The sequence below is a fragment of the Embiotoca jacksoni genome, unplaced genomic scaffold, assembly GCF_022577435.1.
Source record: "Embiotoca jacksoni isolate LCO1_2020_lvr unplaced genomic scaffold, fEmbJac1.0.p SCAF_99, whole genome shotgun sequence".
Lineage (NCBI taxonomy): Eukaryota > Metazoa > Chordata > Actinopteri > Embiotocidae > Embiotoca > Embiotoca jacksoni.
This window is the reverse complement of record NW_027185457.1, coordinates 270502-293180: the sequence shown is the minus strand read 5'-3', so window position 1 is coordinate 293180 and position 22679 is coordinate 270502. Positions and strand designations below refer to the sequence as shown.

At 46.0% G+C, this 22679-nt stretch overlaps 4 protein-coding genes across 9 annotated transcripts; 2 read left to right on the top strand and 2 right to left on the bottom strand.

Moving 5' to 3' along the window:
* Positions 1 to 1757: 1757 nt before the first annotated feature.
* Positions 1758 to 5683, top strand: LOC138193918 (inositol monophosphatase 1-like). Of its 2 annotated transcripts, none has more exons than XM_069142232.1 (9): positions 1758 to 1830; positions 2356 to 2439; positions 3230 to 3363; positions 3587 to 3691; positions 4623 to 4668; positions 4744 to 4852; positions 5004 to 5112; positions 5205 to 5356; positions 5467 to 5683. In XM_069142232.1, exons 2-9 carry the CDS (start codon positions 2380 to 2382, stop codon positions 5625 to 5627), a joined length of 876 nt encoding a protein of 291 aa, XP_068998333.1. In that variant the 5' UTR covers positions 1758 to 1830; positions 2356 to 2379; the 3' UTR covers positions 5628 to 5683. The 2 variants fall into 2 exon arrangements, with proteins under 2 accessions (XP_068998333.1, XP_068998332.1); XM_069142231.1 differs by lacking the exon at positions 1758 to 1830 and adding an exon at positions 1872 to 2015.
* Positions 5684 to 6246: 563 nt separating this feature from the next.
* Positions 6247 to 10671, top strand: impa1 (inositol monophosphatase 1). 4 transcript variants are annotated; one of them, XM_069142200.1, is made up of 10 exons: positions 6303 to 6322; positions 6986 to 7116; positions 7248 to 7326; positions 8052 to 8185; positions 8658 to 8762; positions 9242 to 9287; positions 9372 to 9480; positions 9643 to 9751; positions 9834 to 9985; positions 10057 to 10671. In XM_069142200.1, the coding sequence occupies exons 3-10, from the start codon at positions 7264 to 7266 to the stop codon at positions 10182 to 10184; spliced, it is 846 nt and encodes a 281-aa protein (XP_068998301.1). In that variant the 5' UTR covers positions 6303 to 6322; positions 6986 to 7116; positions 7248 to 7263; the 3' UTR covers positions 10185 to 10671. The 4 variants fall into 4 exon arrangements, with proteins under 4 accessions (XP_068998299.1, XP_068998302.1, XP_068998301.1 ...); XM_069142198.1 differs by lacking the exon at positions 6986 to 7116 and having other exon boundaries at positions 6247 to 6322; XM_069142201.1 differs by lacking the exon at positions 6986 to 7116 and having other exon boundaries at positions 6261 to 6308.
* LOC138193901 (E3 ubiquitin-protein ligase RNF31) lies at positions 10665 to 19066 on the bottom strand. 2 transcript variants are annotated; one of them, XM_069142194.1, is made up of 18 exons: positions 18678 to 19066; positions 18251 to 18341; positions 17456 to 17521; positions 17176 to 17342; positions 15718 to 15949; positions 15381 to 15518; positions 15020 to 15267; positions 14524 to 14706; positions 14248 to 14430; positions 14071 to 14169; positions 13665 to 13754; positions 13459 to 13561; positions 13253 to 13371; positions 13030 to 13143; positions 12877 to 12943; positions 12707 to 12800; positions 11742 to 11910; positions 10665 to 11425 (listed from the first exon to the last, which is right to left on the bottom strand). In XM_069142194.1, exons 1-18 carry the CDS (start codon positions 18720 to 18722, stop codon positions 11297 to 11299), a joined length of 2337 nt encoding a protein of 778 aa, XP_068998295.1. In that variant the 5' UTR covers positions 18723 to 19066; the 3' UTR covers positions 10665 to 11296. The 2 variants fall into 2 exon arrangements, with proteins under 2 accessions (XP_068998295.1, XP_068998296.1); XM_069142195.1 differs by lacking the exons at positions 17176 to 17342; positions 18678 to 19066 and having other exon boundaries at positions 18251 to 18337.
* A 73-nt stretch (positions 19067 to 19139) lies between these two features.
* Positions 19140 to 22425, bottom strand: cunh7orf25 (chromosome unknown C7orf25 homolog). Its single transcript, XM_069142197.1, has 2 exons — positions 22304 to 22425; positions 19140 to 20661 (listed from the first exon to the last, which is right to left on the bottom strand). The coding sequence occupies exon 2, from the start codon at positions 20643 to 20645 to the stop codon at positions 19347 to 19349; it is 1299 nt and encodes a 432-aa protein (XP_068998298.1). The 5' UTR covers positions 20646 to 20661; positions 22304 to 22425; the 3' UTR covers positions 19140 to 19346.
* Between the last annotated feature and the right edge of the window lie 254 nt (positions 22426 to 22679).

Below are 22679 nucleotides of genomic sequence, written 5' to 3'. Positions count from 1 at the left end.
GCTGATGTTAGTTATTAAACATGTCGGGTAACAAACGAGCTACGCTGACCGCTGCAGTTTTAAAATAAGTCGACGGTTTTCTGTTATGTGGCTGTGATGGCGATTGTTGAGAGTGGAAATGTTTCAAACTCAATTTCTGGGCAGTTTTTAGTTTACCATGCAGGTACTCGTCGCACGCTGCATGTTTCCGTACTCGACGGTGGGAGTTTACTGATGCACTTAAAATAGTGAGCGTTGGTAAGTAAATACACAACCTGCGACGCAGCACACACCGTTCGAACTTCACGCAGGCTGATGCTGCCGCCATCTTCACTGTCCCTGTATGCTGATCAATATCTCGATAAACATGACCAGTAACTGCTTTGCTGTCTAGCCGCCTACATGTCAACCACTGTTCCCCAATAGAGTGGTTGTGCTCTTAGTGTGGCATTGAGGGAGGGGCAAGAGGCGGGGCAAGAGGCGGGACCAGATGGACAAGAGGTGGGGCAAGAGGCGGGGCCACGACACCGGGTCTGCGCTTCATACTGCATCATCAGCTTCAGTTTCTTAAATCCCTGCAGCACCTGAACGCAGCAGGATACAATGACAGTCAACACAGCAGCTCATCTGTCAGAACCAGTCTGTTTTATTCTGAAAATAAAAACTGCCTCATATTTACTGTCTTGTTTCTTATATGAAGACTATCATTGATCATGAACATCTCCGGTGATCGGTTAACTCTTTACCTTCACACTTCAGCTCTCCTAACGTTTATATGTGCTCCTGCTGGTTTCCGGATCAGCCAATCAGAACAGAGAACACCAGCCAATCGGCCCGGTGACTTTTGACTTTTCTCATTACAGTAAAAACTGTGAACTTTATTGTTACATTGATTCCCTAAATGTAAAAACGTTATCATGTCCAGAGGTCAAAGGTCAACTTGGCAGCTTCTCGCAGGTTTCAGGCGTCAAACTAAAATTATCTACAACATACCCAGAGAACATAAATACAGAAACACTTTTCCCCCACGGGAGTTTTCATTGACATAACGCATTACCCTAAACTTAACCATCAAAACTAAAACCGTAACTTAAATCTGATTCTTTTTTTTTTTTTTACAAGATAACTGAGTTCAAAGTCTCAAACTACATGCTCAACCCCATGGGACCTAAATATCCGTTCCCCCATGGGTTGGTGTGTATTCAGGTTTCAGTCAACACCAGGATTTAGTACACACAGTACCCACAGATGGGAGGCTAAAAACAAAGTGTGTGTTCGTGTTCTGATCGTTTGAACTTACAGCTGAACTGCAGACTATAATTTAACACAAATGTCTTGATACATAATAACACACTCAGTGATACACACTAAAACACACATTATTGCACACTGACATACGTTGAGATATACAACACGCACCGATGGAGAACATGCTCACGAGCTGTCTCCGACAGAATTAGCGGTGAGGACAATTGTCTGAACAGGATGTTTGTTCGCCGTCAGCTGACTCAACACACGTGCAGTCACTTCCTTCATGTCCTGCTGAGCTCTGAACTTTAAGAACATCTGAGACTCTGCAGCTATTTGAGGAAAAAAATCACTTCAAAACAAACCTTTTCTAAAATTGAGACATTGTTAGATGAAGTTCTGTATGAGCCTCATTACCGGACACAGTGAAGTTGGTGTGTGTGTGTGTTTTAAGAGGAGCTGATGGTCCCAGCAGGGCTCTCATTGGTCGGTTGTGCTGCAGGAGGAAGGAACTGAGCTCTGATTGGCTGTTTATAGCATAAAAGAGAAAAAGGTTTAGAGAAGTTGATAAAATTTGTTCTCTTCAGAAACTTGTGTCATCAGGTACTGACTCTGCTGCTGTTGGTTCTACTGCTGTTGGTTCTACTACTGTTGGTTCTATTGCTGCTGCTGGTTCTATTGCTGCAGCTGGTGGTTCTATTACTGCTGCTGGTTCTCCTGCTGTTGGTTCTATTGCTGCTGGTTCTATTGCTGCTGCTGGTTCTACTGCTGCTGGTTCTATTGCTGCGGTTAGTTCTACTGCTGTTGGTTCTACTGCTGCTGTTGGTTTTACAGATTCCTGTTCTTTTCTACTTTCTACTTTCTCTGCTTTTTCACTTCTTGTTGTTTTCTTCTTTGATCTTCCTCCCTCCTCTCTTTTCTCTTTTCTCTACACATTTGTCTTCTCGTCCATTTCTTCTTCTTCTCTTCTACTTTTGTCTTTTGGGTCATTTATTTTTGTCTCGTCTTCATATTATATATTTTGCATGTCATTTGTTTTTCTGTTTATACTTTCTGTTGTTCTTCTCTGTTATCTCTTTTGTTTTTTGTGTTGTGTTTCTACTCTCTGATTTCTCTACTCTCTGACAGGAGGTCTCTCAGATTTTTGTCATCATGGCCGACTGGACCAGCTATCTAAACTTCGGGATCTCCATCGCTAAACAGGCCAGTGAGGTAAGACACACAGCGGCCAATCGGAACACAGCTCTGAGACAGAGGTCAGAGGTCACGGTTGGGATTAAAAGCAGTGAATGCAGGGCTGCAGTTAGACCAATTAGAGAAGGGTGCGACGATGATGTCACTGTTTGACTAGACCAGATGTTCCAGGTGTGAATGCCTCCAGCAGCTGGAGGTTCAGAGTCAGAGGAGTCGACCAATCACAGCCCGGCAGCTGCTGTGTGTGTCCAATCAGTTCCAGGAGGAGCTGGTGATGTCATCCAGGTTCAGAGGGCGGTCAGGTTCGATAAGAAGCTTCTGGAATGTCACGAAGTAGAGTTTACTGTACACACACACACACACACACACACACACACACACACACACACACACACACACCTGATACACACTTACCTGGCTGCTGCTCAGGTGAATTGACCTCTGACCTCTGCTTTGTCAGGATCAGATTTCTATTGTCTTGGACATAGACAGAGGAAGTTCTAAAAAATAAAAGTGTATCTGTAAGCTGTGTTCTTAACTTATTATCAGTGAACCTCGTCACTTCCTGCAGATGTTTCACAATAAAAGCTCTTCCCAGTAGACTTTAATTGTAAAACATATGCAGCTGAAGAGACTAATGATTGATGAAACTGTCTACTTGAATGAATTTTTAAAAGCATGACTTTTACTTTAGTAAGGCATTTTCACTTCCTGTAACACAGTGAGGAAACAACTATCTGTCACATTTGTAGTGCATCAAAAATAAAAAACAAACTGAATTAGAATTTTTTTGGTTTGCTGTCATCAGATTGTCCTGACGGCGTTTCACCAGCAGAAAGAAGTGACGTTGAAAAGTTCTCCAGCTGATTTAGTGACCGAAACTGATCAGAGAGTCGAGAAGATCCTGATCTCTGCCATCAGGAATCAATATCCTCAACACAGGTTCTACTACTCTTTTTCATTTTATTATCTCGTGTTTTTTTTTCTCCTCCTCGATGCTGTCAGTCCTCAGGAGAACCAGTAGAACCTGAACTGAGTTTAAACTAAAAGTCTGTGAAGTGACCTTTTAAATTAAACGTATTCTAATTGGACAGGCAGACTGGAGACAGTCTAGCATCTGCCCGGCAACAGCAGTGAGCAGGACGATGGTGTTGTTTGGTTTCAGGTTCATCGGGGAGGAGTCTGTAGCTGCAGGTGAGCGTGTGGAGCTGACTGACAGCCCGACCTGGATCATCGATCCTATCGACGGGACTGTTAACTTTGTCCACAGGTGAGAGACGCCGGCCACATGGTGATGTCACAGACAGCTGGTCTCACCCGGTGACATGGTCACATGTTGTCTGCTTTTGATTAACCACTCAACCCGTCTGTGAGAAATTTGACCATCTGGTGGCGCTGTAGGGAACGTCAAATGTCAACCAGAGTCATCAGGATTCAACCTCTGGGCTCCATCAATGTCTAAACCAAATTTCAAGGAAGTCCACCTAACACATGTTGAGATATTTCACTGACAAGCCCTCTTGTGAACTCATAGAACTGTAGTTACAATTCATAAAACTGTAGTTACAACTTATAGAACTGTAGTTACAATTCATAGAACTGTAGTTACAACTTATAGAACTGTAGTTACAATTCATAAAACTGTAGTTACAATTCATAAAACTGCAGTTACAATTCATAAAACTGTAGTTACAACTTATAGAACTGTAGTTACAATTCATAGAATTGTAGTTACAATTCATAGAACTGTAGTTACAACTTATAGAACTGTAGTTACAATTCATAAAACTGTAGTTACAATTCATAAAACTGCAGTTACAATTCATAAAACTGTAGTTACAACTTATAGAACTGTAGTTACAATTCATAGAATTGTAGTTACAATTCATAGAACTGTAGTTACAACTTATAGAACTGTAGTTACAACTTATAGAACTGTAGTTACAATTCATAGAATTGTAGTTACAATTCATAGAACTGTAGTTACAACTTATAGAACTGTAGTTACAATTCATAGAATTGTAGTTACAATTCATAGAACTGTAGTTACAACTTATAGAACTGTAGTTACAACTTATAGAACTGTAGTTACAACTTATAGAACTGTAGTTACAATTCATAGAACTGTAGTTACAACTTATAGAACTGTAGTTACAACTTATAGAACTGTAATCAGAACCTGATGCTGATTCTCTTTACAGGTTTCCATTTGTGGCCATCTCCATCGCCTTCAGCGTCAACAAGCAGGTAAGCGCCGCTGTCACTTCCAGATCAGAGGTCAGAGGTCAAACAGGAAGTCAGCTGTCATGTTGTCGTTGTCAGACGGAGTTTGGGATCGTCTACAGCCTTGTGGAGGACAAAATGTTCCACGCTCAGAGAGGAAGAGGAGCGTTCCTGAACGGACAGCCGCTGCACGCCTCTGGACAGGAAGGTGACATAACTCGCATGACATCATTGCATTCATTCGCATGTCGGCTGATGGTGGAAGGAAAATGCTGAACGTTACGTGTTGAGGTGGTTACCGGTGTTGGTTTTTAAGGCGGATTTTGGTTCATTCTGACCGTTCTGTCTTGTCCAATCAGACATCAACAGGTGTGTGGTGGTGACGGAGATTGGGGCGGAGCGCGATGACCTCGCTCTGTCCACCATGACCACCAACATTTTCAGACTGCTGAAACTTCCAGTTCACGGGTGCGGCATGTTTGTATGTTGCCGACACGGGTGTATGTTGTTGCCGTGTTTGTACGTCGTTGACATGTTTGCGTGTCGTTGACGTGTTTCAGCGTCCGTGCGTTGGGGACAGCGGCGGTCGACATGTGTCAGGTGGCGACAGGTGGAGCCGACGCTTATTACCACATCGGGATGCACTGCTGGGACATCGCAGCCTCTGCCATCATCGTCCAGGAGGCTGGAGGCGTCGTCATGGATACGGACGGTTTGTTTCTCATCCGTGATGCCATATGTCACTTATGTGTGGGCATGGCCTCCTCTGATTGGTCCATTTTTTTTTTTTTTTTTTTTTTTTTTTTTTTTTTTTTTCTCCAGGCTCCAAGTTTGACATGATGTCTAGGAGAGTCATAGCTGCTAGCTCCACGGCTGTGGCCCATCACATCTCCCAGGTGATCCAGGCGTTTCCCTGTCGCCGTGACGACGAGGACCCCAGCAAGTGTGTCTGTGGAGCAACAGGTGTGAATGGACTCAGCTGAGAGGACGTTTGATGTTTGTCATGATTTCAAAACGCAAATAAAACCTTCAAAACTGATGTCACAATGTTCCTGCTTTTTACTACTCCAGCAAACATCTCAACAATAACAATAACACTGTTGTCTGTGTTTCTTGGTTGTTTGTATATAATATATATAGATATATACTGTACTGTATATACTGTGCATTTTATATTTTATATTTATATTTTATAGTTTTTACTGCTATTTTACTGCTATTTTATTGCTTTTCTATTATTCTATTATTATCTCATTGCTTCTGTATGCTGCTGTAGCGAAAAAAAAAATGTCCCCTCGGGGATTAATAAAGTAACTACCTAACCTAACCTAACCTAACCTAACCTAACAAATTAAAGTTTCTAATTTCACGTGTCCAGCTGTCATGAAGGTGATCAGACTATCTGATGTGGATCAATAGGATACAGAGAACATTAGTGGCTGCAGAGCTGGACTCAGTTAATTCAATTAATTGGCAACTATCCGGACAGTCAATACATTTCTTCTGTCACCTTTTAAGATGATTAGTCGGGTTTTTTTCAGTGTAGTTTCACGCAGTAGACAGCAGCAGGCAGAAGCGCTCTGTTGCGCGATGAAGACGAAGAAGAAACGCGGAAGTGAGCGGAGCCGCTGACCCGCAGCGGATTAGAGCCGGACGGACCGCAGGTGATACTCTACAGGTGACTTTGTTTATTGTTGTTTTGTTTTGTTGTTTACTTATTGGCTCCAGTTAAAGATTCACGTTAAATTTCCCTCTCATATCCTGGAGTTGAATTTTTTTTTTTTTGAGCCGCGGTAACCGGCTGTCTTCAAACATCCGTCCCGCCAGACTCCGTTCAAAAATCTTCTGTTTTAAGGCCGCTTCGTTTCTAAAGACACAGAGCGGGACAGCACACGCAGTTCAAACCTCTCAAACACCGATCACGTGCTGTTCATTTTATTCATCTTTAAATCAATCCCATATTGATTAATGATACTAAAAGTGACGAGGAGCTGTGAGTGCCCCCCAGCGGCTATTTGCCGCCAATGACAAGAGCATCTTTAATAGTTCATACTTGTTCAATATTTTAATATTTGACTGTGATGCTTCCGAATGAAGCTCATCATTATTTAGGTTTATGGATTATCTGTGTTTGAATGTTTTCAGAGAAAGTTTGCTGCTAATTCAGATTTAAATCAAATCATTGAACCGAAGCAGCAGATAAATTAATCAATAAAGTGAAATCACGGATTCACTTAAATCAAATAATTTCAACATATTGTTTAAGAACTCAGATTAATGAAAAGTGTTGTAGATCATTTTTCTGTTGATCTCTGAATAAATTTTATTCTCTGTTTTTCAGTTGATGGATCCTTTATTTAAGATTGTTCGGGTCCCTCAGGCTGATCTATCACAGCAGCCTCAGAGCTTCAACTCTTCAGGTCCTGATTGACTCATCTGGTTCTGATTGATCCGTTAGGACTTGTCAGGCAGGTCAGATTAAACCGTCATCTGATGACACAGGGAGGTGCCAGAGGACCTGAAGCTGACAGTTGAGGTTTCTCAGGTTTCTGAGTTTTTAAACTTCTCCCCGTTTCAGTCTGCGCGTCTCTTCTGTCTGACAGGAGCTGCTCCTCCAACATGGCCGACCTCTGGCAGAGCGCCATGGATCATGCTGTTGCCATCGCACGAAAAGCTGGAGAGGTGAGTTCAGCGGTTTCCTGGTGGTCTTCAGTTTTGTAACAGTGAAAAATGTAAGAACTGTTTCATTGGAGTTTGATGGTTTATGGAGAACATTTCTTGAAAGGTTCTGGACAGACTGACCTTCACGTTTTAAAGTAATGATGGACTGTTTTTAAAAAAAATTTTTTATTACTTTGCTGGATTACTGCAGTTGTTGAAAATGGGGAAACCGTGATGACCTCATGAACCTGCTTAATATACTAACAACAGTCCATCTGTCAGACCAGAGCACAGACAGTTAAACTGCTTCTTCTCTGAGTCTCAGCGAGCTGAAACGGGAAAACAGTGAAGGTAGATTTCAAATTAAAAGCGTCTCAGTGTTTGGACAGTTTCATCTGTGTTTCTAAATGAAGTGCTGCAGATTAATCAACCGCGCCACGATTTTTAAATTTTTTTTTTTAGCATTTTTTTGTGATTATTGCTATAATGCACTTTTCAAAAATTGTGATGTAATTTGCTAATTTAGTTTAAAGTGATTTATTTTATTTTTTTTACTACTACTTAATAAGGAGTTATTGCATGATAGTAATCATGCGCCACATCAGGGTAAATATTGCTGAGATTGCTTCAATCTGCGTTAATTTCCTGGAGGGACTGATTAATACACTGATCATCAATATATCAATACTGACTGTTAGATCAGAGTGTATTTGTCTGTGAAATGATCTGCTGTTTGTATTGATCAGGTGGTGCGCGAGGCTCTCGTTGATGAGAGGAAGGTGATGACGAAGAGTTCATCCGTGGATTTGGTGACACAAACCGACCAGAAGGTGGAGCAGCTCATCATCCAATCAGTGAAGGAGAAATTCCCCACACACAAGTAGGAAGCTCCGCCTCCTTCAGGATTGGTGTTACTGATCAGCTCCACAGATCAATACTGTCTCTGAAGAAGAGTTTGTCTGAGTTAATGCAGTTTTATTATGAGAAACATCTTCCAGGATTCAACCAATCAAACAGACTGACGGAGACAAATTTGAGCTCTTTTTGTTATTCAGTTTGTTTTGTTTTCTACAAACTGAACGAAACATCGAACGTTAGAAGCTCATCTGCAGCTGACAGCGTTCAGGTCTAATAAACCTGTTTCTGCCTGTAAAACCTGAACTGTTTATACAGGACGTGAGTACTTCCTGCCTGAAGTAGGAAGTGGTCAGTGCACCAGTTGTTGTCTTATCAGCTGTAGGATGATATCAGTATGCAAAAACACCATGAAATACAATCTATATCTCTCTAATAAATATCGTCGGGGAAAGTCAGAGAGGTTTGATTGTGTTTGTACTGTACGTGTGTGTCAGGTTCATCGGGGAGGAGTCGGTGGCTGCTGGTGAGTCCTGCGTCCTGACTGATTCTCCCACCTGGATCATCGACCCCATCGATGGAACGACCAACTTTGTTCACGCGTGAGTTTTAAACATTCACTGAAGTGGACTTTTATTTTACAACTTATTAAGACAAAACTTGAAAACCATAACAATACAAAACAGAAGGAAAACAACAACAACAAATAATAACACACTCGCACACCACCAGCCTGACAGAATTACATCTAACTCGTATCATCAGGTCAAGTCAACATCCAGAGGGGTCCACCATGTCCAAAATCCCCTTCCAGACACTCTTGACATCAATAGCTGATTCATCAGTGTATGACATCACCACCTCAGTTTCGCCGAAATGGTCGAGACATCACTTCGTCCCTTCAAGTGTTTTCATGTCTCCTGTAAAAATTGAGTCAGTTTAAAAGGCGGTCAGTTCACTCAAATCGCTAATTAGAATCTCCTGATGTCTGTTGATCAGAAACACGCTGTTCCACGATTGAAAACACACCGGGACCTTTAATGACCTCCATTAATACCTCGAATGAATTGATCTCCAACAGGTTTCCTTTCATCGCCGTTTCCATCGGCTTCTCTGTCAAAAAACAGGTGAGACGTCAGTTCCACCCGCAGTGACCTCCGGTCCTTCGACTCTCTCCGCCGTGACCTTGACTCTCGTCTTCCCTCCTCCAGATGGAGTTCGGTGTGGTTTACAGCTGTCTTGAAGACAAGATGTACACTGCGAGGAAGGGAAAGGGAGCCTTCTGTAACGGAGAGCCGCTGCAGGTTTCTGCCCAGCAAGGTCAGTAATTAATAATATATTTACTCGTCAATAACATGTTAAGACGGGCGTCGGCAAATCCAGCTGAATTCAAAAACCGAAAAAAGCAAGAAGTGAAACCGTGAAGTTGTTTTGTTTAAAAAAAAAAAAAACTAAAAAAAAAAACTGACCTGTTGTTGGTAGACATCAAACAGTCGATCATCGCGACAGAGTTCGGATCCAGCAGAGACCCCGAAACTGTCGACAACATCTTCCGGAGCCTGAGAAGCATCCTGTGCATCCCAGTACACGGGTAACGGCTACGAGCTGCTGCGCTGACACGAATACTCCCGCGATGTAAAAATGTGTTCGTGACGGAGCGAACGTGTCTCCAGGGTGCGCGGTGCAGGAACGGCAGCGATCAACATGTGTCTGGTGGCGTCCGGCTCGGTCGAAGCATACTACGAGATCGGGATCCACGTTTGGGACGTGGCTGCCGGGTCGCTGATCGTCTCCGAGGCCGGAGGCGTCCTGGTGGACGTGGAGGGTAAGGACGCTCTTGAGTCAGCCGCTCACCCGCTCGGGCGGTCTTCACTGAATTCTGCGTCTTGTGTCCAGGGGGAGACGTGGACCTGATGTCCCGGAGAATCGTCGCCGCCAACAGCCGGACCATCGCTCAGAGGATCGTCAAGGAGATCGCCTCCTTCAGTCCGTCCAGGGACGACGCTCCGCCGGCGAAGCAGTGAGGAACGGAACGGTCTCGCGGGACAAACAACAGATTTTACGTGTCAAGAAGTGAAGCTAGTTTATAAAGTTTGTGATAAGTAAAGTTTTAACGTCGTAAAAACACGAATGCATGTCTCGGTTTGTCAATGACGGACGGGACTTCAAGGTCACAGCGATACGACGACAGGTATTAAATCTGGACGTCAGGTGTTCAAAGAGGACGACGAGCGTTACATCGGGACGTCGGGTGTTTAAATAGGACGTCGGGTGTTTAAATAGGACGTTGGGTGTTTAAATAGGACGTCGGGTGTTTAAATAGGACGTTGGGTGTTTAAATAGGACGACGGGTGTTACATAAAGGGTTAGCCGAGAGCAGAATTTGCCGCGTCACTGGAAGAAGGAAAACTCGTCATGTTAAAATATTTGGAGCTTTCCCCCAGTTTCACTTATTTTGAAACGGCAGCAAGATCGTCATGGAAACAAAAACGAGGAATCTGAAGTACATTAAGATGTAATTTATTTGTTAAACTTCAAACGGTTAAAGTGCACAGACCTAAAATAGAAAGTTAAGTTTTCAGCGCCTGTCACATTCAACACAGGACACTTAAAAAAAAGAAAACGGTCTTCTGTAACCTGTATTAACACATGCTAACAGTTAAAACTGCCTCTGGTGACCTGTATTAACAAATGCTAACACATGCTAACTGTTGCTCACACTGGCTGAAACATAAATGCGTCCGGGAAATACTGAGAAGAGGCTCATTAGCATCGCATGGTATCTAAAAGTGCTCGTTAACGAATCGGCTCGTTAAAGTGAACATCAGTTCTGAACCATGATTGGTTGTTCGCTCCGCCTTCGGACCCCTTTTCATTGATCATCACCAAGTCTGTTTTGTTTCTCTGGCTGTGTTTCCATGGCAAACAGTGAGCCAATCAGAGGTTACCAGCTGAGGACATGACGTCACCGAGAACTCGTTACATTTTAGCTTGGAAAGTGTCTGACCACACCCCCTGTGTTGTCATAGCACCCGACGGGGGAGTGGTCAGGTGTCCCAGCTTTAAACAAGTTAGTGGTTGTTATGGTGACAGAGCGCTGCCATCTGGTTGGCTGGCACGTTGGGAGTGGGTGGAGTCAGTCGGTCAGCAGCAGGTGAAGGGGCAGGGCTCCAGCTGCCACATTGGAGGTAAGAGGGCAGAGGTCACGGTTGAGTTTGAGTGGGGAGGGTCGCTGCTTCCTGAGAGGAACGCTATTGGTCAGCGTCTGCAGAGAGAGAGAGCGACACACAACCCTGCGCTGTGATTGGCTGAAGGGATTTTAGATTTGTTTTTCTACTTCTAAACAACCTAAACCCTTTAAATTGATCAATTATTAAAAAATGTCTCTATTTAAAACATTAACTTCAACTTTATTTAACATCCCCCGTTTTCAAAGTAAGATGTTTTTAATGGTTGAATTAAAGTCCAGATAAAGATAGTGTTTGTGTGTTGATCCTGTTGTTTACCACAACAACAACTACAGGTAAACAGTGTAGTTAGACTACGACCTGGAAGACAGTGTTGATGACGATCTCACTGACCATGCGGAGGCGGTGTGCGTACAGCAGCTCAGGCTCGTCAGGTTTCCTGGTCGGCACGGCGACGTGCCAACGCTGAAGCTCCGCCATCATCTCTGGCACATTGAAGAGGACCACTGGGTCGGCACGGCAACGGTTTATCAGCTCCACCAAACGCTCCTTATAGTGCAGCCTAACAGACGAGACGGATGGAGACGCCTGAGACTGACAGCAGCACACCTGGAAAGGTAAACTGCAAACTGGGTACCAGAATGAACCCAGACTGGGACCAGACTCGTTGTCGGTACTGGGTGTGATGGAAATTGTGGAGATGAGGTGAAGAAGGCAGAGGAGACCTTTCTGAGTGTCAACGCGGTGATGTTTATTGGCAGCAGCTCGATCGAGGAGAGGCCACAACGTGTGGCCGTGCCCCTTTGCTAAACCTTTCTGTCTGTACTCTTACAAAGGCTCAACTATAAGGAACACATTGGTTTCGATAAGGATAACAATGTGTCCTTGGCTGAATACTGTCACATAGAGAGTCATACATGTTGTCTCCAATGTGACCACAATCTACATTTATCATGGACAGTTAGTTCCTGAGGTCGGGTGTCCTTTATGGGACCTTTACCCCATTCAGGGAATCAGAGGAGTCTCATAGTATGTCAGGCCTAAACAATAGAGTTTCCTTAACACTGGGAAGAGACTGGCAGGCGGTACTGGGACCAGGCTGGTAGGCGGTACTAGAACTAAACTGGTGGGCAGTATTGGAACTAGACTAATAGGTGGTACTGGGGCCAGATTGGTAGGCGGTACTGGGACAAGACTGGGACCAGACTCATAGGTGGTACTAGGAGCAGACTGGTGGACGGTAATGGGAAGAGATTGCTGGTTGGTACAGGAACCAGACTGGTTGGCGGTACTGGTAACAGACTGGTAGGTGGTACTGGGAGGAGATTGCTGATTGGTGCTGGGAAGAGTGGTCTTACTGGCAGAATCCTCTGTATTCAGGTAGCGCCTGTCGTCCGCAGGGCTCCTCCCGTCTGCTGCCATAATCTCTCAGCTCCAAAACCAAACACACTGCTGGAATATGAGGGCACCGAATCAGTCAAACTGGGACCGAAGAGATTCCACCTGTAAAAACAGAGAGAGAACTCACCTGCCAGACTGGCGTCAGGTGAGCTGCCATTGGCTTGTTCCAACCAGGAAGGAGACACTCTGTAATACTGAGAGACAAGAGACACGGTCTACCTCATCAGTACTGAACGTCACAGCAGCTGGGCACACCCGAGCTCCGTCAGGTGTTCCTCACCTGTAGCAGCAGGTGTAGGCGGGTCACGCTCCAGTCTCTCAGGTGGTACAGGCAGTCTCTGGGGTGGTGGGCGTGGAGGCCTTTGGTTCCACAGTCGGCTGAGAAGTCACAAGCCTGAGGACGTTAAAATAGAGAATAGTCAGAGTAGACATCAGTCAAATCCAGCAGACGATAGAAGAAACTTGAGTAGAGTCATCGATGGACGGAGACAGTTTGGACTCACTGATCCCAGAACGAAGCGCTGACTGCAGCCGCCGCAGAACTGATGCTGACACTGACTGCAGGTGAAGTGGAGACATCCTCCTTTAGACAGGCTGAACACCAACTGGCAGTTTGGACACTCTGAGGACACAGGACCACATGAGACTCCGCGAGACCTCATCAGACCACCACATGGGACCTCATCAGATCACCCAAGACCACACGTACCGATGCTGTTGTTGAGCAGGGGGGTGCCGTGCTGGTCCGGCTGGTTCTGCTGCTGCCAACGTCTGAACTGCTCACAGGAGAGTCCTTGATGCTGACGGGACCACTAGAGACCGGGCAAGCGGAGGACAGGTACTGGTCTGAGGTCAGGTAGGGGTCTGTGTGCATCTGTGTGCATCTGTGTGTGTGTGTGTGTGTGTGTGTCTCACAGGTGATCTGCACTGAGAGCAGGTGCTCTTCTTGCAGCTGGGACAATCCATCCTCAACCGGTCAACCTCATGGAGCATCCCGAACGAGCACTGGAAGATACAAAGACCGGTCAGTAGCTACACCTGAGGATAGTCCCTACCTGTCCATCAGTGTGAGGTCAGTCCTCCACCTGTCCATCAGTCGAGCTACACCTCAGGTCAGTCCAGTCCATCAGTCGGGGGTTTCTTTCTAGTGTTTCGCAATGTTGCCCTCTACGGGCGAACACAAGAACTGCACAAATCTGAGTTCATGATTTTTTTACTTTTGATTTCACTAAATTGGTAAAACATATTCATGTCTGGGTCTGTAAGGTTCCGGTGTGGGTCCATGAGGACCTGATCTGGTCCTGGTCTCAGTGAGTCTTACATGACCACACCAGCAGAAGTTGGGCATCTCCTGCAGGGCTCGGTCTCGGAGTTTCCTCTGGAAGAGTTCGTGGATCTGAGGAGGCAGGAAGTGACGGATCTGACGAAAACAAACAAACAAACAAAGGATTAGAACCAGCAGGTGGACTGGCAGGACTGGGATCAGAGTGGTTCCCACCTGTGTGTCCAGCAGGTTGAAATAGTCCATGGACTCCTCCATCCCACCCTGACCTCTGACCTCTGGGCGGCTGCACTGAGGACAGACCAGCTGATCGACGCTCCGCTCCTTAATGGCCGCCGAGAAGAACGATATGAAACACGTCTGACACAGGAAGCAGGAGCAGTGAGTCATCGTGATGATCTGCACGGAATGTAGGAGGAGAAGAAGAAGAAACGGGAAACATGAGGGCGGCTGTGTGGTCTCTGATTGGCTGACTCAGGTGATGCGTCTCACCTTGCTAAAGGACACCTGGTCCTGACAGATGGGGCAGTTGTGAGTCAGGAACCTGAGGGCTGATGGGAAATCTCTGTTCAGCTGGACTGCCTCCATGACATCAGCAGGACTGAAGCTCCGCCCTTCCATCGTCACCAGAGACAGGAAGACCGACGCCTGGTCCGGAGGGAGCCGAGCTGCCATCTGAGGGACAAACATGATGACTAAGACCACCTGCTGAGTCCTGCTGAGACCTCCTGACACTGTTTGGGACCACAGGAGACATGATGAGACCACTTGACACCACCTGAGTCCTGTTGAGACTTTCTGATGCCACCTAGGATCTGCAGAAACCTGCTGACACCACCTGACATCACCTTGGATGACCTGAGACCACTCGCGTCTTGTTGAAACATGGCGAGACCACTTGAAACCACCGGAGACCTACTGACCATCTGAATCTGGCTGACCCCCACCTTACACCTGCTAACAGCTGAGAACAAGGAGTCCTCCTCACCTTGATGTTGTCTGCTCCAGCTGCTGGTACTGACTGAAGTCTCTGAGGACGGAGGTTGTGGTCTAGTCCGGGTGCCGAACCAGAACTTGAAGCGTGTCCACCTCTGGCTGCTTCTGACTGGACGACCCGTACAGGTGACTTGCACTGCTGGACTCTACTGAACTCTCCATCCAGCTTTAGAGCTCCCATCATCCCACAGAGGGGGGCTGCAGGGGGGACACCCGCAGAGACAGACCCCGGCCCAGGACCTGGTGCAGGACCACGACAAAGACTTGAATCAGAACCAGGACATTCTAATGTCAGTATCAGGAGTCTGCAGTTCAATTGTCCTAGCTATTCCGTGTTACCCGTCTCGTCTCACCTGAGGAGGAGGCAGAGCTTAGGAACGGGTTGTTGTGGTTGGAGGAGGAGGAAGGAGGAGCGCTGAAGTCGATTCCCAGAAGCTCCTCAGTGTACGACCTCCGTGTTCTCTCCTTCCTACTTTGCTCCCATTGGCTGGCTGAAACAAAGGGGGTGGGGCTTATTGAGCTCATTCAGCATCGTGCAACACTGCGCTAACTTAAACCAACTTAACGTGATGAAAGTTAGAAATGTCCGACTTTCTCCGGCACTGCGTCACATGACAGTAACACGTCACAATCAGATGCAGTTTATTGATCTGCTCCTTTTGAAAATTTGATCACAAACAGGAAGTTTACCTTTGTCTTGAGACAGGTGAGAAGAGGTGGGAGAGAAGCTGTGGCTCTGTGGGAAGGAGGAGGTAATAGAGGAGGAGGTGATGGAGGAGGGAGGAGCTGACCTTCCAGCTGACTGTGACACCTGTATGCCAGCAGGGGGTGGACCTTGTGCGGTACACTTGGCATAAAGGGGTGTGTCCTTGTGGAAGGCCCGCTTCATCTCTGACACTAGAAGTGATAGGTTGGACACGTCCTGACAGGAAGTGACATAAACAATGAAAACAGTTTTAATTAAAACTGCAAGCAGTGATATGCTTGCCCTCGCACGGTGCGCGTCGGGGATCCGGTGGTTCGTGGCTGCCGGCTCCCCGACGTGCAGCTTGCGAGGGACCGCATATCCCCCCTTGCAGTTTCACTTGTAGTTTCATGGCGAGATGCTCAAAATGGCCACCACGCCACGGGCACACCGATCGTTGAAAACAAATTCTTTTAACAACTATTCATCTCCCAGGTGTTAAGATAGGACAGACAAAATTTCAGGTCGGTGCGTCAAAATATGTAGGAGGACTTCGTTAAAATACAACACGTGCGAATAGCCAAAAAAGGCGACTAAATTCAAAATCGCAGACTTCCTGTTTAATTGAGGTCATGCTGCCAGGAGACTTTTTTTTACATCTTGGTGTTATGAACATATCCAACAATTTTGGCGCATGTAGGTGAAACTAGGTACCGGGGCTGCAGTTTAGGGGGTGCTAGCGAGCCATTTGGCCACGCCCAATCGCATAACACAGATTTACAGAAATTTGTAGTTTCATGGTGAGACACTCAAAATGGCTGCCACGCCACGGGCACACCCATCAATGAAAACAAATTCTTTTAACAACTTTTAATCCCAAACAGAGTGCACAGAAAAAATGTCAAGTCAGTATGACAAAATCCCGAGAAGGAGTTCGTTAAAGTACAATGTGCGAATCGCCAAAAATGACGACTAGATTGAAAATGGCGGATTTCCTGTTGAGTTGACGTAATGCAACTTTTTTCGTACGTCTAGGTGTGATACACGGGCACTGAATTTCGCGCATGTAGGTAAATGTAACCACCGGGGCATCTCTTTAGGGGGCGCTCCCACCTAAACTAACCACACTAACCTCCCACCTAAACTAACCACACTAACCTCCCACCTAAACTAACCACACTAACCTCCCACCTTAACTAACCACACTAAACTCCTACCTTTACTAACCACACTAACCTCCCACCCTATCTTACCACACTAACATCCCACCCTAACTAACCACACTAACCTCCCACCTTAACTAACCACACTAACCTCCCACCTAAACTAACCACACTAACCTCCCACCTTAACTAACCACACTAACCTCCCGCCTAAACTAACCACACTAACCTCCCACCTAAACTAACCACACTAACATCCCACCCTAACTAACCCAGACAGACAGATGTCCTCTGTCTTACATGACTCCAGTGGTTGAGAGCGTCCAGACAGATGTTTCCAGAGGCGTCCACACAGGGACAAGACGGGTTGATCATCATGGAGACAGACGGACATACGTAACAGCGAGGCCGCGACACCGGGTGGGTCTCGTGAAGCCAGACGCACACTGGGATATTATACTGACTTCCTGTACGGACATACAAGTCAACAGAACCAGACCAGACTGATCCACAGCTCATCATTTCACACCGACATCAAACAGTAAACAGAAATAAAGCGTCTGACGGTGAACAGTCTGACCTTCATAGTGAACAGGAACCGTCCCGGACAGATAAACCAGTTTCTTCTTCTCTTTGTTTGGAAAACCTGTCAAGAGACGCAACAGCATCAGTGATCCCCAACGATACAAAACATCTCGGCTTCACACGAATCCAACTGCGTGCGCAGATGCTTTTATTGTGAAACAGACAGGAAACAACTCGGGTACTGTTAGTTGACTTTACTGATGTGAGGCCAGGATCCTCCTGGAGGCACCTGAGTGGCAGCTTCACTCCGCAGTTGAAAAACTCAATTAAATGCATGTTAAGAATTTCAGATTTCCTTTTTTTATATATATATATATATATAAAGTTTCAGTGCAAAAGACAATCAAAAATTACTTAAACTTTATTTATATAGCACCAAATCACAACACTAGCCAGAACTTTACAGCATTATATTATATATATATTATATTATATATATATATATATATATATATATATATATATATATACACATATATATATATATATATATATGTGTTCCTGAAACATAATTGCATGAACACATTAACATATACATTTTGATCATGTGTCAGCTGCATCTCTCTCTCTCTCTCGCCCCTTATTTGTTTTCCTGTCATATCTACACTGTCCTATTTAATACAGGCATAAAATGAAAAACAGAAACACAAGTCTGAAAGTATGTTCATGTTTACTCCACTCGTGTCACTGTCCAGACCAACAGGAAGTCACAGGAAGTCAGGGTGAGCATCTGAAATAAAACCACAGTGCAGAAACAGCTGATTCTTTATTTATTTATTTTTTTACTCACAGTAAAAATCCACATAGAGACGAAGGTCGGGGAAAAGAGATCGAACCATTTGTAGATCCGACAGAGTTTCTACTGGATGACTGTACTGACACTTGTGCAGGAGGAAGAGGAGGAGGAGGATGAGGAGGGGGAGGACAGAGGGGGAGATGAGGAGATGTAGAGGAGCAGGAGGAGGAGATGACGCAGGGAAAGCAAGACGGAGACAGATGAGGAGGGGGGGGAGGGAGAAATAAGAGAGTGCATTAGTCGGATCACTCAACAGATCTAACACCTCTGAACTGATCTTAGTGAAACTTCCGTATTAGCATCGCTGGCTAGTCGGTTAGCAGCAGGTCAAGTGAGACGACAACTTGTTTTGTAACCAGTTTTTAAGTCTTGATTTTTTTTTTTTAAAGCAATGACGAAAGTTTTATGTCCCTGTTCTCACCTCTTTCAGGATAGGCAGCTCCGCCTCAGCTTCAACCCGCGGCATTTTATCCCAAAACTAAACTCTTAAACCGCAAAACATTTCACCTGCTCCCAGGACAAGCTAACAGGCTTCGTTTGGAGGCATTCATTTAAACGCGACATACCCACTTCCGCTCCGACACTACCACATTAAAAGCGGAACTTTAAGAAACGAAGACCAGGAACTTTCTAGGAAAATTATAATTTTCATTTCAGATACCTCGTTGTTGTTTCATGGAAAAATAATTACGGGTGTTTGTGGGATTTAAATACAACCTTATTCACTGCAATGATGTCATTTATATGGCGACAAATCAGTGCATCTTAAGGCACCAAGTGATCTGAATAAAACGTGAGTAGTATGTAAACACGCCATGTTTATTCAGTGTGTTTTTATGCATATACTGTTTAATGTTGTGGAAGGAGGAGTCAAACTGCTGCATTTGAATTCATCCAATCAGTAATCTTTATTGGGATAGTCACGGCAGTACAGCGGGTCAGCTGACCCGACACGATGTGACCACCTGTGACAAATAACAGGACCACAGGAAGTGCCTGAGAAGCTTTATTGATCTTTGATTTTAGATCATCAACAAAAACAACAGCACTCAGCTGATCAGGGAACATTAACAACCTAAAGTGACGGCACCTAAACACTCAAACTCCCATCAGCCCCTGCACAGGAGGTCTCTGTCCCAGTGGGCGTGGCCCTCCACTCCTTGCCTTCTGTCAGCGCTCTCGGTTGGTGGATGAACACGCTGTACCGGACACCCTGGTTGCCTGCCGCCCTAATGAAGCGGCTGTTTGCCGTCATGGTAACGGCTCTCAGTGAGTCTCCGGTGCCAAAGATCATGAGCGAGCGGCGGTTGACCTTGGCGCTAAGCGTGAGCTGCATCGTGCGCTCCGACGGCTCGTCGTCCACCAGGTGGAGTCGAGCGAGCAGCTTCTGAGCGCGCTCCTTCTCACCCGGCCCCCCCAGCGTGTCCAAGATCAGCTGGAAGTCGTGAACGGCGGCGCGGCAGGCGAACAGCTCCTTCCCCGCCATGAAGGTGTCGAGCTGCGGCAGCACCTGCAGGCGGCGCTCCTGCGCGGCCTGCTCCGTCAGCACCGGCTCCCTGAAGGTGAAGTGGCAGCGGCCGTGGCTCAGCGACGACACGTACGTGATGAGCGTGGTGATGTCCATGTTGACCCGTCGACACTCCTCCACCTGCACCTGCAGCGGGAACTCCAGGCTGGCCACAACGGTGCCGCGGTCCACCCTGGTCCCCTCTGACTCCTCATCCTCATTATCATCGTCTTCAGCCGGCTCCTCCTCCTGCACCTCCTCCTCCTCCTCCTCATCCTCCTCATCCTCCTCTTCTGCCACCACAGCGTTGACGGCCACGATGTCCCCGCGGACGGAGACGCCCATGTCCTTGAGGCGGTCGGCCATAGGGGAAGACACGCCGTTATAGAAGGCGAAGACGATGTGGGGGTGTCGGTAGTGGATGGGCTGCTGGCGGCTGGCCTGCAGGAAGTCCTCAGCCTGCCGGATGATGCTCTTGTCTCCGTATTGGCCCTGCCCCTGCCAGATGTTGTGCAGAGCCTCCGCTTTCCGACCCACCGCCTTCACCCAAGTGTGGCCCCCGTTCGCCACCACGTCCACCACCAGCGTCTGCCGGGCGCCGGATGCGTCCTGGTAGGTGAAGACGTGCAGCAGGGCCACCACGTCCTCCAGACTCTGGGCCGAGTCCACGATGGCCGTCAGGTGGGTCAGGTTGGTGCTGTGCAGGTGAGACTCTTTCACATGCAGCTCTCCGGCCTCCACCCGCCGCAGGAAGCGCAGCTCGGCTCGGAGTTTACCGCAGAGCTTCTGGTGACCCTCCACGCCCTGACAGAGCTGCTCTGCCCGCTGCAGCAGCACCTGGGCGGAGTTGATCCTCCGCTGCAGCGTCGCCTGCAGAGACATGTCTCCTGCATCACACCTGAGGACAGACATAGAGAGACATTTACCTAACCTAAAAAAAAAAAAAAAAAAAAAAAAAAAAAAAATTCTCCTCGGGGATTAATAAAGCAACTACCTAACCTAACCTAACATAGACGCTGTTAGCACCTGGGAAAAGGTGAAGGGGCAGTTCAGGATTGTGTTTAGCGCCACTGAAAGTTTGATGGAGGTTTTAAGCGAGTTTGTGGAGGACTTCAGCACAACACCTGCATGCCGTGATAGTTATTAAAAACAGGTCGTTCAGGAGCAGTGGAGGCGTCTGTTGTACGTCACAATCCAATTCACAAGTAAACCATTTTCTGCAGACGAAATACATCTTTTAAAATCTATCTGCGTGACCGCAACGGAGAAAGTTTCACTCGGACTGTTCACAGCTGGCATTTACATGAGAGATCATCCAGGATGTTTGTTAATGGTGTGAACAGCCCATGAGATACGTTTCTTAGGCCTGAAACAGGCATGGTGGATCTGTGGATGGTTGAAAGTATCTCTTCAATTTCCAGATGTTTTCTCAGTCCAGAACCTCATCAAATGTTTGCCATCTTTGACCTAAACTTCAATATAGAGGTTTATACAGAAACCGAAGACTACAGTTTGGATTACTTCTGTCCAACATCGAGTTTCCAAAATAAAACCGAAGATCTGTCTTCAGATGTTGTTTATCTGACCTTTTCACAGCAGACATCTCAACTTGTCACAGAAGGTAAATCACGGGAGTATTAACGGCAGCTGCATTCCAGTTTGGGGAGGTCCACCTTTTAAGAATTACTGGGGCGTTTAACGGCACTGAGCCAACACCTGTGCGTTACCGACAGTGACACCGCAAAATGTCTCCTGTATGAAAGGGTCTACTGATTTGATTCACGATCAGGAGCTGATCCCGTACCGATATGAAATTGAAAGTTCCTCACTAGGAGTAAATGTAAATTATTAAGACTTGTGTGGTTGGTGTGCTCCCCACGTGGCCAACCACAGAATTAGATTATTGATATATTGGCACCCGTTGATGGCGTCACCAGGGTAAGTATCAGCTGTGGAGGAGGAGGGGGTAGAGGGTGGAGGAGAGGAGACGCCAAGAACAGAAACAGATTTTCTATGTTGATTTTTTTTTTTGTTGGTAAAGTGAAAGTTTATGTTTCTTTCTTCTTTACTTTGGGTTGCTGCGGGACATCCTATTTACTTTTATAGCGTAGTTCAGCGTGCGCACGCCCTCACGCAAGATGCCTTTCTCCGTTCATTCATTCATTCATTCATCTACCAGCTGGATATCAAACCGTGAGTAACACACAACAACAGTTTGGACTCTGGCCGGTCCTGGACCTGTGCGAGCTGCCCACCTCTTCCTAGTTATCTTTAGTCACGAAAATGTTGAGTTTTTTTTTGTTTTGTTTTTTTAAGGGAGTCTGGTGTGAGTAAACCTCTTTAAATGACGTAAACTCATCAGTCAATACGTCACCAACACAAATCTTCCTGGTTCCTATTAAACCTGAACGTTAGCCTCGTTAGCTGCGACGCTAACATTACGTCAGCCCGTTAGCTCAATCCAGCTGGTCAGAAGTCGTTCCTCGTCTTATTGTCAGTTATCTTTAAGACGTTAAAACACAAACTTCAACGTTACTTACGGCAGCAGTGACGTGTGAACCGTAGATATATGCGGACTGCGCGGCTAGTGCTAACTGACAGCTTCTTCTGAGACTCTGCTCAGCTGGCAGGAAAACAGGAAGGCTTCTGGGAGGATTTTTTTTTTTCCCCTCCACATATGGGCGTGTCTTCCGGTTATCGACATGTATACTTCCGGTCCCGTTGACGTCACTGATCATTTACATGTTTGTGTTTTTAAAGGAAGAGAAGAAGAACTGAAATCAGAAACACGTCAGTGAAGGTGTTTTTAAGACACCCTCCAAACACCTACAGAACAGTGAGAAATAATTACAGATAAACAAAAATAAATTTGTAATGTTATTATTATTGTTAATATAATAGCTGTAAAATAAAAAA

Excerpts from the sequence above, each read along its gene's own strand:
- LOC138193918 (XM_069142232.1), top strand. The coding sequence starts at position 2,380 with ATGGCCGACTGGACCAGCTATCTAAACTTCGGGATCTCCATCGCTAAA. Across the intron at positions 4,669-4,743 it reads CCTTCAGCGTCAACAAGCAG|ACGGAGTTTGGGATCGTCTA; the intron begins GTAAGCGCCGCT and ends TGTCGTTGTCAG. Across the intron at positions 5,113-5,204 it reads CTGAAACTTCCAGTTCACGG|CGTCCGTGCGTTGGGGACAG; the intron begins GTGCGGCATGTT and ends GACGTGTTTCAG.
- impa1 (XM_069142198.1), top strand. The coding sequence starts at position 7,264 with ATGGCCGACCTCTGGCAGAGCGCCATGGATCATGCTGTTGCCATCGCA. Across the intron at positions 8,186-8,657 it reads GAGAAATTCCCCACACACAA|GTTCATCGGGGAGGAGTCGG; the intron begins GTAGGAAGCTCC and ends CGTGTGTGTCAG. Across the intron at positions 9,288-9,371 it reads GCTTCTCTGTCAAAAAACAG|ATGGAGTTCGGTGTGGTTTA; the intron begins GTGAGACGTCAG and ends TCCCTCCTCCAG.
- LOC138193901 (XM_069142194.1), bottom strand. The coding sequence starts at position 18,722 with ATGCCGCGGGTTGAAGCTGAGGCGGAGCTGCCTATCCTGAAAGAG. Across the intron at positions 15,268-15,380 it reads AAGCTCTGCCTCCTCCTCAG|GTCCTGGGCCGGGGTCTGTC; the intron begins GTGAGACGAGAC and ends GTCCTGCACCAG. Across the intron at positions 13,562-13,664 it reads GCTCTCAGTGCAGATCACCT|TGGTCCCGTCAGCATCAAGG; the intron begins GTGAGACACACA and ends CCCGGTCTCTAG.
- cunh7orf25 (XM_069142197.1), bottom strand. The coding sequence starts at position 20,645 with ATGTCTCTGCAGGCGACGCTGCAGCGGAGGATCAACTCCGCCCAGGTG.